The sequence below is a fragment of the Phocoena phocoena genome, chromosome 11 (genome assembly GCF_963924675.1).
Source record: "Phocoena phocoena chromosome 11, mPhoPho1.1, whole genome shotgun sequence".
Lineage (NCBI taxonomy): Eukaryota > Metazoa > Chordata > Mammalia > Artiodactyla > Phocoenidae > Phocoena > Phocoena phocoena.
The window spans coordinates 46,255,617-46,268,358 of record NC_089229.1 but is presented as its reverse complement, the minus strand read 5'-3'; the positions used below and the strand labels follow the sequence as shown (position 1 = coordinate 46,268,358).

The 12,742-nt window shown below is 37.2% G+C and overlaps 1 protein-coding gene across 1 annotated transcript in view; it reads right to left on the bottom strand.

The window, feature by feature from the left end:
- The window catches only part of PTPRR (protein tyrosine phosphatase receptor type R), a 248,124-nt gene that overhangs the window by 221,629 nt on the left and 13,753 nt on the right, over positions 1-12,742 (bottom strand). The window contains exon 2 of the mRNA XM_065888284.1: positions 5,019-5,317. Coding sequence (XP_065744356.1) covers positions 5,019-5,317 — 299 coding nt within the window. The remainder of the gene's footprint in view (positions 1-5,018; positions 5,318-12,742) is intronic.

Sequence of the window (12,742 nt, the reverse complement as noted above, 5' to 3'; positions counted from 1 at the left end):
ATATGTTATGCAACAATAGACAACAAATACACAGAGCAAATCCAAAATGATAAAGGTGGTAGGGTCTACAGAAAAAAATGCCATTTTCAAGGTAGACATAACTACATTTATTTGAAAATCAAAGAAAAGAATTACACATTTGATTGTTTTAATAAAAGTACTACCATATAAAAACATGGCAGAGATTTTTCTCTCAGGCTTTTATATTCATTCCTTCCAGGAACTTGGGTCTAGTCCCAGGACAGCCTTGGAAGGCATCAGAGTCGCATCCTACACTGCAGTAGACTTGTGTCTTATATCCATGTAGTATTTTGGACTTGGTATTTACTATACGGCCCCGAATACCCTTGACACATAATAATTCATAATTTTCCCAAAGCCGGCATTTGCTTCCCATGTTCTGTGAGTTTGCCTACCACAAGCAACTCACTTAGCCTATGTACTAATGTAGCTTTTCTGGTCCCCACCACATAAGCAGTCACTATCAAGAAGTATACAGGTTATAGTGGTTTTCACAAATTTGAAACATTCTTGGGATAAAATATCCTGGGTCCAACAGATTGCCCTACATCACAGTCCTCACAGGCAAATAGTCTGGGCGTTAGGACACAGCCCAGGTACCTTAATTTTCTCCGGTGTCAGAGTGAATCTGCTGCCTTTTTGGGCCACTGTCAGAAAATGACTTTAGTCACCCTGTTTTTGTACAAGAATCATATTCTTGAGGCCAAGTTGTAAGCTGTCATATCCTCATTATTTCTTGAAGGGGCAATCATGTCTTAGTAACAACTGCAGTCTAGATCTCTGCTTTAGCATACATTTAGCTGCTATCTGGTGTCCATTCTGCCTTTGGTTGTTAATAGTGTCCCAATTTTTATTCAGGTAACCTCCCCTCTCATAAACAGATTATGGGTTTTTAGGGATGCTCTCGGAGTAAGGCATATGGTTTAGGTTTGAGATAATTTGCCTTATTTTAATCACCTGGCCACAAACTGTTCAGGGATGAAGTAAGTAATTAACTTAAATTGGTCTATAGGGATGCTCAGGATATTATTGACAGTTGTGAAAGACTCATTCTTTCCCACTGAATATGAACCTCCAAGGATAAAACTCCAGGAGTTTCAGGAAACCATGATAAGATGAAAAAGAATCAGTCTGAGAATAAAGTCACTCCATGGAAAGCAGAGATGGGAGATTGATCCTGGCCAATTATTTGAGCCCTCGATCAAACTATACCTAAAGCTAGATATACTACAGAAGCGTCATTATTTGAACCATGAAATGTTCTTTAGTTTTGATTGGGTTCTTGTCACTTGCTACAAAATATTCTTAACCATTAAGCCTTCCCTGACATGGAAGAATTCCAGGGGTAGTTATACAGCTTAAACTCACCTTTTGGGACATTCACTATACTAATACAAAATTATGATTAAACTAATTTGTCTATTAAAATACAATTATTTATACACATCACATAATACACTAAATGCTACAAAATTTATTTACTGTAGCAAAGAAATGAGAAGGCAAGACTTTCAAAGCCCTTCAAACCACATCTAGGAATTATCTGTTTACCTGCAAGATGAAACTCAAAAACTTGGTCAACAGCAGAACCAAGTTGAGGAGAGGCATAAACCAGAGCTCAGGATGTAACTGAAACACAGAGTTAGCCAGAGCTTTTGGCTTTAATGGTCTTTGAAATCAACCACTTGATAAAAATCTTTGCAAAGAATGTTTTGTGTCAAAAAACAAGAGAATGTCTGTCTGGGTGATGGTCTGGGTGAGTGGTGAGCAAGACAAGAAGCTTCAGGATTCTAGGAATCTCACAGCGACCATCTCAGGCTCTTGGAGACTCGCCATCATCTTCTCATGTGCTCACAGAAGTCTTCCCACTGCCCCCAAAACTGCCACTATATCTTCTCTTTTCCCCTCCTTTCTCCTTCTCCCTCTCTTCCCTCCTTCCCTCCCTCCATCCCTCCATTCCTTCCTCTCCTGTCCCCTTCCCTCCCCTTCCCTTCCCTTTCCCCCTTCCCTCCCCTCCCCTCCTGTCCTTCTCCTCCCCTTTCCTTTCTCATCCTCCTCCTCTTCTTCCACCTTTCCTCCTATTCCTTCCCTTTATTTTCCTTCCTTCAAGGAAAGGAGTAATCCATAATCTCCTCATCCTTTATATTCCAAAGCCTACCTATTCCCCAGTTCTCTCATACTTTGCACAAGCTAAAATGTTCTTCACCCAGCAACCTATGCTGAACTTGCTGAACTGGAAAAGCCTGCATCTGCTTCCACTCTACCATTTTCCCTCACACCCCGGGGTTCCCTCTTTCCTAAAGTGGTAGCCTTGTGGCCTGATGTATATTGATGGAATTCTCAGCACTCATTTGGTTAAAGCCATTTTTTTTTCTCCTACCACAGCCTTGACCTTGAGGACATTCATATTCCCTGTATATTGCATTTGTACAAAAATCTTAATAACAGCTTCTTAATTGCACCTCTGGAACATAATTAGAATGCTTCGGGATAAACATTCTAATTGTGCTGTCCTCTCCTTGGAATAAATAAACTGCATATTTTCCTGACTCTAAAAGAAAGAAGATAAAGGAAAAAATTCATTTGTGGACAAATGTTCTTATGAAATGCTTTGTGCCAGAAACTTGGAATCAGGAAAGGAGGAGGGATACATGCATCTTTCATGTTCCTGTTAAATTTTTAATTTTAAAACTCATGGTTTTGATGATGTCAGAAACTTGGTATCAGGAAAGGAGGAGGGATACATGCATCTTTCATGTTCCTGTTAAATTTTTAATTTTAAAACTCATGGTTTTGATGATGTCAGAAACAAGTGAGAGAAAAAGAAACAATTGATCTCTCCTCTGAGCTAGGAAGATTTAAAAGTTATGTATTTGTACATTTTGGAAGTTGGGAGTGGCTTTTTACTCTGGCTAAAAGAAAATCACAATAATTCCCCCAATTCAGGAAATGAATACTCATTAATACTGCTCATTTTGGTATAAATTAAGCCACAAAATAATTCTTTGGTACCACAAGAATTCTTTTGGTGCCATGTATTACACACATACACACGTATGCAAACACATATCAATTACTCAACCAAATTCATTTAGCAGCTGAAATCTCTCCCTTTCATCATGTACGTTCTATTCCTAAATCTCTTTTCTGTAAAGCATGAACCATCAAACCCGTTGATACTTGGTTAAATGCTGACCCTCTGCTTTTTTGAGTAAGCTGAAAATTATTGATTTATTTAAAAATAACTCCACTTCCCTGGTTTTCCTACTAAATCACCATGTGCCTAAGTAATGTAAGTGGATTACAGGAAACATTAGCACTAGCAATGGTTGTTGCAAGCCACCAGCGCCATGGCACCGTTAGAGACTAGATCAAGAGAGGTTAGGGAAGGCTAAGCCGCAAAATCCCCCATTGCCTTCATGTCATCATCACCCAAAAGAAAAAGCACAGCTTCTTCATGAATCTCCAAACCACAAATGAGCTAAAAGTGAAAGGACCTGCCAGAGTTCCTCACTGATGCCTTTTATTCTCCATAATATTAAATTAACTAGACAGTACATGACATTATAAGATAGAACAAACCTCCTGAACCGTAATTCACAGCGACTTGAAGAGTTGACGACTATGGGTGGATGATGGTCAATAGAGGAAATACCTCTCCTGAGCCTGAGCATTAGCACAGGCATATCCAGATACAGAGACATTATTAACATCATTTGTCTTCACTCAATAGACAGAGCGCATGGCTTTCACCTTCAGAACATCTGTTACTCGTATAAATGCAGAAAATTTGTTCAAGTATTTCAGGAGGCCAAATCACCCACATATTTTCTCTTAACAACAGCTCATCTTATGTTCTCTATTTATGATTTTTATTGGCTTACCAACATTTCTCCCCAGACATTTCCCAAGCAAAACTAGAGACTCCATTTCACTTGTGGATGCCCCAAATGATGGGTATTTCTAGATACCCCGAATGATGGCCAGATCATAATAAATATTGAATGGATACTAGTTGAAAACATCAATGAATGGATCTTTGATTCTCAATACTAAGTGTCCTATATGTAGTAGATTAAAAAAATAAAGAAAAGGAAAAAGCTTATTAATTTTAATTACATTAGGTTTATAGAGAGGTTGCCAAAATGCAAACATGGGTTCATTGAATCATCTTGCCTTAAAAGTCAACATATTTGGTTATGGTTGGGGGCAGAAATGCAATTAACAACCATTTAGCTACTGACTTGTAGTTTTAATGTGGATCCTCCTATTGTTCATTTTAAACTCGAGAGGGACTATAGTCCAAACAGTGTGTCAACCTTAGCATGTGTTTAAACTATGATACGTCCACAAATTGGGAACCTCTGGCCTGGTTACATACCCTAAGAATACAAAAATGGAACCATTACATCACCTTGATTAATAAAAGGTGATGCTTGTTCAGTGATATTAGGAATATTATCCATCAATTACTTCCAAACCATCTTATCTACTCCAGTTATAGAAAACTCTCCTCCCTGTACATCACTCTCTCCCTTTCAGGGTCTCTTCATTTCTTGTAATTTGAGTCAAGTGACCAGAAGATCTTTAATAAGTACTATTTATTTACATAAACTGAGACTCAGGCCTAGCTTCTTAGAACAGATTATCACAGAAGTCAGGAGGCTCCATACACGATATGATCCAACATAACTGTAAGGACTTCCTGAAGCAATTTTTTGTTCAAATTATTAACACCTACTATGCACCTTGCATTGTGCTGTGTAGAGAAGATACAGACAAGGTTTCTTATTTTATGGGCTTACGGTTCAAGAGGAAGCCAACAGATAATAATCAAGTAACAAAAAAGAAATACCAGAGAATAAGAAGTGCTATGGTAAATAGTCATTGAGATCCAATGATAACTATTCACCATTAGGTTTTGTTTGTTTGTTTGTTTTAAAGTATCAACCACAGAGGAAACCATCAGATGAGCATCAGTTAAATGCAGTACTTACCACCACAATCACATTTGCTGCTGGGATTGGCAGGTTTTCCACTTCAAGGTCTTGACCAGCCATGGCCAGTAGATTGAGAGATGGGTCATATGCAGGTCTAGGAAATGCTGAATTAACAATTTGGTGGCGTTTGCTTATTTGAGCTTCAGAAGAGGAATGGTAGCTATGTTTCTGTATGTCTTGTGGAGCTATATCCAGGCTCTTCTCAATGTCTTGTGAATGGTGATAAATGAAAGCTGGCTTCCCGCTCTTCTTCTGATGAATTGCCAAAAAGTGATCATTATTTCTTGAAAGGCACCCTGAAAGGGGTAAGAAACAGAAACAAAAATCAAAGACCTTATTCAGTAAGTTGAATAGAATATCTGATAAAGAGAATTACCCGTTCTTAGGAAGCTTTAAGGCTTGTGAAGGATTTAGATCAGTTCATCTCCATTTTTGTCCCTGCTCCATTATCCCCGACAATGAGAACACACTTGGTGGTATGGAGGCATCTCAGAGACTTTGGGTGGACAGAAGTGGGTATAGTTGAAAAAGTTCTATTTAAAAGATATTCTAATGCCTCTTTTAGTTAGGAATTTCCTCCTTTATCTAAGCTCATGGTCGTAATACCCCATTGAGCATCTCTTCTTGGATGTCCTAACTGTTCCTCAAATGACAACCATTTATATCATATTCAAGCTTTCTTCCCTTTAATCAATAGCATTTCACACAATTCTTATTTTATACTTCTTTTATCCTACTTATAATCAACTATGTGCAATTTTAAAGATACTTATAGACTATTTTAAGCTGACTAAGGGCAGGAATCTGAGTATACGCATTGTGGTAGCAACTTCCAGTTGTGTAATGATATCCATTCTCTCCTTCTTACTTAGTAATATGGCCATCTAGATAAAGTAGTACATGCTCCTTTATTTCTTCTGTTAGGTAAATATCTACTGACTTGAATAACTATTTCCTATTTGTCATTGGCCACAGGAGGAAACAGATAACATACACATGTGAGTCAAAAGAATATCACTAGGTCAAACACCAATTAGAAAAGTAAATTTAAGACCTTCTGTATAAGATGATAAGCAGATTGAACAGATCACAACATAGTAATGCCACCCACACTGTCCTAGCGACCCTAGGCACCACAGATTTTCCCTGGGTATGCCTATGGCAACAACAGCTGTACAAGTGCTGTCCTTAGAAGATTACTTCCCTCCTTTTATAAGAATTCTGGGGTGCCTAGAATTCTTGCTGAATATTTACAGTAGAGGAATTGCTAGTTTTTACAGCTTTTTCCATCCATCAAGTCTCTGTGACCAGTATATATTTCTAGCACCTTCAGCAATCCTGTCTTACCAGTATGCTGTCAAATTTCACTTAGAGATAGGAAGACAGGTTATTTTTTCAGTCAGCTCAAGTGCTTTCATCATGATATAATAGTTTGGGAATCATTGGGTCCCAGGGACTTTAGGCTTTTACAGCATTCAAATCACAAATACATTTCACGTGAATTCTGAGATAGTCATATTGGGTTGGCCAAAAAGTTCGTTCGGGTTTTTCCTTAAGGTGTTACAGAAAACCCGAACGAAATTTTTGGCCAACCCAAGAGAAACTAGTCCTCACGTCTTCAATCCTGAGCACACTGAATTGACTGTAATTTTTTTTTTTTTAAAAAATCAAGCTACCATAATTTGCCAAAGATGATGATTGGACAGTGTTACCCTGAAATGACTGTAAACTTTGTTTCTCTGAATAAAATAAGAGTTCCTCAGATTTGGAAATGACATTGTCATTAGGAACATATGTAAATGAATACGGTCCTTCACTGTTAATATTCTTGCAGTTTTTGTTTGTTTGTTTGTTTGTTTGTTTGCAGTACGCGGGCCTCTCACCGTTGTGGCCTCTCCCGTTGCGGAGCACAGGCTCCGGACGCGCAGGCTCAGTGGCCACGGCTCACGGGCCCAGCCGCTCCGCGGCATGTGGGATCCTTCCAGACTGGGGCACGAACCCGTGTCCCCTGCATCGGCAGGCGGACTCTCAACCACTGCGCCACCAGGGAAGCCCTATTGCAGTTTTATTAATGGAGACTAGTGCTAAAATATTTTAGATGTATATTAACTTTCTGACCACAAATGTTTGTTTAGTATTTTACTAAAAGTAATTCACTAAATGATACTGTAGTGTCCTACAGCATTTCTATACTACAGGTGAAGTTTCTTCCCTCCCCTATTAAAGGACTGAGTCTGACACTGTGAAGAGCAACAGTGACATGGTCACCTTGGGGTTAAGAAATAGAGCACATATATTATTTTTATCCTAGTTGACTTTTAAAATACTCCTCATTTAAAGATGGTCTCTTGTTTCAGGAAAGGCATACTGCATACTTGAATGAATTTGGGTTTTTCACCTGAGGGATTGGCTCTTCTACCAAAAAGAGGAATCTATAACATTCAGTAGCATGGCAACTGTATCTAACATGATAGTACTATCGAAATAGTCATGTTAATAAAAATTAACATGCAAAAAAAGCTTGCAAGATTCGGGAAGCAAAAAAAAAACCCATAGTGGGGGATGGCGAAGAATTTCACTAAGAAAGAGAAGCGGCTCAGAAGATCAGAGAATGCAGATTTATAAGGAAGGGAAAAATGAATTAAGAACTGAGAAAATTACACAGCTATCTTCAATCTTTCTTTTTATATGATCTCAGTCACAGAAAACCTTTTCAGAGCCACCTTATGTAAATAGGTGAGTCCAACTAACAGATGTCTCTTGTGCTAAAATTGGCCTACAGGGAAAGGTAAAAAAATCTAATTTTAAGCGCAGTTGAAACACAACTAACATTTCCCAGCCCTATCCAGTCGTATATGTGAAAGGACTTAGTCCTGCTTTGGCCTTGAGTAATGAGAACCAAGATGGCAACACAATATTAGGAACCCCACCATAGCCATTAGGTAAGAAAAAGTTTTCCAAAGTGTTGTGCTTAGATCCCTACATCAGAATTACCTAGGATATTAAGATGCAGAGTCCCAGATCTTAGCCTAGAACTACCATAGCAGATCTCTGGATATGTAGCCTACAAATCTGGATTTCTAATTGAAATTTTCTCACTTTCCAACCCTAAAGTTGAGGACCACCAAGCTAGTATCTGGAATAAGTTTTAGTTTTTCTGTCTTCAAACATTACCCCTCTATCATCACCTCCTTCACTTTGACATTATAAATATACTCAAGTAAACATTTTAGAAATGTTAAGATTGAGATGTCTATTAAATATCAAAGTGGAGATGTTGAATTAGAAATTTAGTAAATGTTTAATTCATGGTTGGAGAGAGAGAGAGATTTGTGTCATCCAATACAGATAAAATTTAAAGTCAAGTGACTGGAGATTGATTGAGAAGAGAATAGTATATAGGACAGAACTCCTGGTAAAATTACAATATTTAGTGTCAAGGAGCTGAATGAAATGGAGCCAGCAAAGATAAATGAGAAGGAATGGTAGTAAAGTAGGAGAAAACCCAAGAAAGAGTAGTTCATAGAAGATTAAGAAAAAAAATGTTTTAGAACCTGTATGCATTATAGGGTCTTAGACAGAAGCAACTGAAAATCAATCTTATAGTGATGTCTCTAGAAACTAGAATATAAATGGAATTTCCACATGTTTCCATGCAAGCTAAGTCACACTGAAGACACACGCATAGACTTAAAAAATTACAAGGCACATGGTGACCATTGCCATGAGAGATGGTCAGAAGATGGAGAAGTAGGAAGATTCTTATCTAAGAAAGAATAAATAAAAGAGAAAAATAAAGGGGCCTTCAAAATAAGTTAATTAAAACATCCAAAGAGATAAAAGAGAAAAATAAGAATAAGGGATTTGAGGAAAAGAGAACAGGCATGTTTCAATCCAAGTGGAAATCGTAGAAATGAAAAATATCATAATTGATGAAATGCAATATATGGGTTAGACAGTAGACTAGACACCACTGAATAGAGAATTGGTAAGTTGGAAAAGTTTCGGTAATAATTCAGAAAGCAGCACAGAGAAATTAAGAGAGGAGATAAGAAAAAGAAGGTAAGAGTTTGTAGTGGACTCTTCAGATGGGACTCTAAGACCCATACCTACTGGCATTCATGCCCATTGACAGTGAGCAAGATCTTGCTCTTGACTTACTTCTAACCAACAGGTGATGGGATGTCATTTAGCATTCCTGCTAAAAAAGATGTCACTTCTGTGTTGCTGGGAAACTCCAGCTGACTTTGATGAAGCAAGTTGCCATGTTGGAGAGGTCCATGTGAAGAAGGAGGCTTCTAGCCAAAATCCAGGGAAGAACTGAGGCTCTCAGTTGCAACAATGACTGAGGAACTGAATCCTGCCAGCTATCATGTAAATGAGCTTGGAAGCAAGTCTTTCCTCAGTTGAGTCTTCTCCTAGGAGCTTAGTGCAGGCCAACACCTTAACTGAAGTCTTACGAGACACCTTGAAGCAGAAGTCTCAGTTAAGCCACGGCCAGATTTCTGACTCACAGAAACTGAGAAATAATAAATATATATTGTTTTAATCTGATAAATTTTAGGGCAATTTGTCATGCAGCAACAGGACACTAATGCAGAAAGACTGAGTGATACTGAGGATAACATGATGGGGTGTAAAATACCTTTAACAGCATTGAAGACAGGAAGCATTAGAAACATTGAACATTTTACAAGATTTAAGGAGGGAAGTGATATTATAAAATTTATGTTTCTCAAAAATTACTCTGGCTATACAAGCAAATGGATTGGGAGGAAGTAAGACTAAGTGCAAAGGTACCAGGTAAAATATTTTAGATGACAGAATAGCCCAGACAAGGTGGCAGTAGAGCGACAAAGCAGAGACAAATTCCAGAAGTGTTAAGACATAGGAATTGACCAAAAAAAAAGGGGAATAAATTCAGTCATTGAGTTAATGTTGTAGGAAGGAACCAACAGTAGATATTTAAGGATAATTCTATTTCTAGTCAGTAACCCAATGTATGGAGGTGCCCTTTACTGAGACAGAGAAATGTGATTCTGTGGTGCCTACAATATAAAGAAGCAGAAACATCTAGAAAGCAATTATGTTTATGTGGAACTCAGAAGAAAGTTCTGGACTAGAGATAAATACTTAAAAACCATAAGCATAGTAATGGAAAACTGAGTGCCTGAGTGATGAGACTGCCTTGTGGAATGAGAAGAATTATGAGTCTGCAGCAAAGACCCAGAGGAGACCACATTTAAGGAGCAGCTGGAGGATGAAGAAGAAAAATTAGAGGTTGTGGAAGTATGGAAGCCATGGGAAGAGTATACCAAGGATCTGTGATTGTCAGTGTCCAGTGTCACTGGCAGTCTGAGAGTTCAAACAAGACAACCCTGAACACTTACATAGGATTTACTGATTTAAAATTCATCAGTGGACAGCTGAGCCTGGATATTCAGAGGACCAGATTCAACACGGAAAAGGTTTGGGGACAGCATTCTAGAAGCACAAAGCAAAGCACCCTCCCTGTTGAGTCCCTGAACAAAAGTAAAATAATTTTAAAGGGTTTAAAAGGGTATGAAAGATTCTGAGTCTGGGTAAGATGGAGCAAACACACTCCGCCTTGTTGCTTACATTAAATAGAGCTATAAAACCTGGACAAAATGCATAAAACAGCTATTTGAGAACTCTGGAAAGTAAACAGTAGCAGAGGGATTGGGGATGAAGAACAGAATTCAAAATTCCACAACATCAGCAGTAAGTTTACCATCTCCCCCTGCCCCCAGTATCCTCTAGGCAACCCATAGTGGACACCAAAGTGCAGAAAAAGACATCTCCAGGAGAAAATAAATACAACACCATAATTTGTGGGATGCAGTTGAAGCAGTGCTTAGAGGAAAATTTATAGCATAAATGCTTATATTAGAATTTAAGCTTCCACTTTAAGAAATGAGAAAAAAGAAGAGCAAAATAAATGTAAAGTATGCAGAGGAAAGAAAGTAAAAAGTTAAAAGCAGAAATAATTACATTGAAAATAGGAAAACAATAGAGAAAATCAATGAGACAAAAGCTGATTCTTTGGAAAACATCAATAAATTGATAAAACTCTAGCAAGATTGACAAAGAAATACAGAAGACACAAATTACCAAAATCAGATGAAAGAAAATCACTAAATACCCAGTAGACATGAAAAGGATAATAGGAGAATACTATGTACAATCCTTTGCATATACATTCAACAATTTAGATGAAATGACCAATTCCTCAAAACCCACAAACTAAAGAAACTCACCCAAGATGAAATACCTGACCTGAATTGTCCTAAAATTATAAAAGAAATTGAATTCCTACTTAAATTTGTTTTCTGAAAAAGAAATCTTCAGGATCAAATAGTTTCACTGGTAAATTTAAACATTTAAAGAAAAAATTAACTTCAATTCCAAACAACCTCTCCCAGAAAACAGAAGAGAAGGGCACACTCCCCAAATCATTTGTGAGGCCAAAATTACTCTGATAACAAAACAAGAAAAAGTCAGTACTAAAAATAACAAACTATAGACCAATATCACTCATGAATACAGATGCAAAACTCCTCAAGAAAGTATTAGCAATTGAATGCAGAAATATAAAGGCTAATACACCATAACCAAGTAGGGCTTATTCTGGGAAGGTAAGTAAGGCTGCTTCAATATTTGAAAACCAATCAATGTAATCCATCATATTGACAGTCTAACAAAGGAAAACCACATCACACCAATTGATGCAGAAAAAGCATTTGACAAAATTCACATCAACGCATAGTAAAAAAGTTAAGCAAACTAGAAATAGAAGGGAACTTCTTCAACCTTGTAAAAGGCACCTGCACAAAACCCCACAGCTAACATTAGGTTTAATGGTGAAAGACTGAATGCTTCCTTCCCTTAAGATAGAGGACAAGGCAAGTATGATATTCTTAAAACTTCTATACAATGCTGTACTGAATGAAAGTCCTAGTTACTGCCATAAAACAAAGAAAAGAAGTAAAAGGAATCCATATTGGAGAAGCAGAAACAAAACTGTTCTATTTACAGATAGCATGATTGTCTGTATAAAATCCTAAGGAACTCATCAAAATTTTTGTAGATCAGGTGAGTTTAGCAAGTTAATAGAATATAATGTCAACCTATGAAAATCAATGGCATTTTCTAAGCTAGCAATGTACAATTCAAAACTGAAATTTAAATAAATCTACAACAGTTGCAAAAATTAAAATATTTAGGTATAATTCTAACAAAACATGTACAGGATATATATACTGAAAACTACAAAACGCTGAGAAAGTAAAACAAGAAGACCTGAATAAATAGACAGACATACTGTGTTCATGAATTGGAAGACTCTACATAATGAGGATGTTAATTATCCCCAATTACAATGAAAATTCAAGCAGAATTATATATATAATATACATAATTATATACAATACATATTATATATAATTTTATATGTTCTCTGAACAAAGGCAACTTTGTTCTCTGATCATTTTGTAAAAGGACAATCATTGTTTTTCAAGGATTGCCAGCACTTTCTTCTCTAGAAAGGAGATATAAGTGGATAACATCATGGAAGTCCCTTGGGAATTTCTACATGAGAAATGACAAGGTTCTCATTTGATTTGTAAATGTCTCTCAGGCAAAGTTAAAAATACACAAGTACCAGTGGAAGTTTACTTAGAAAATGCCAATTAATAGTACTG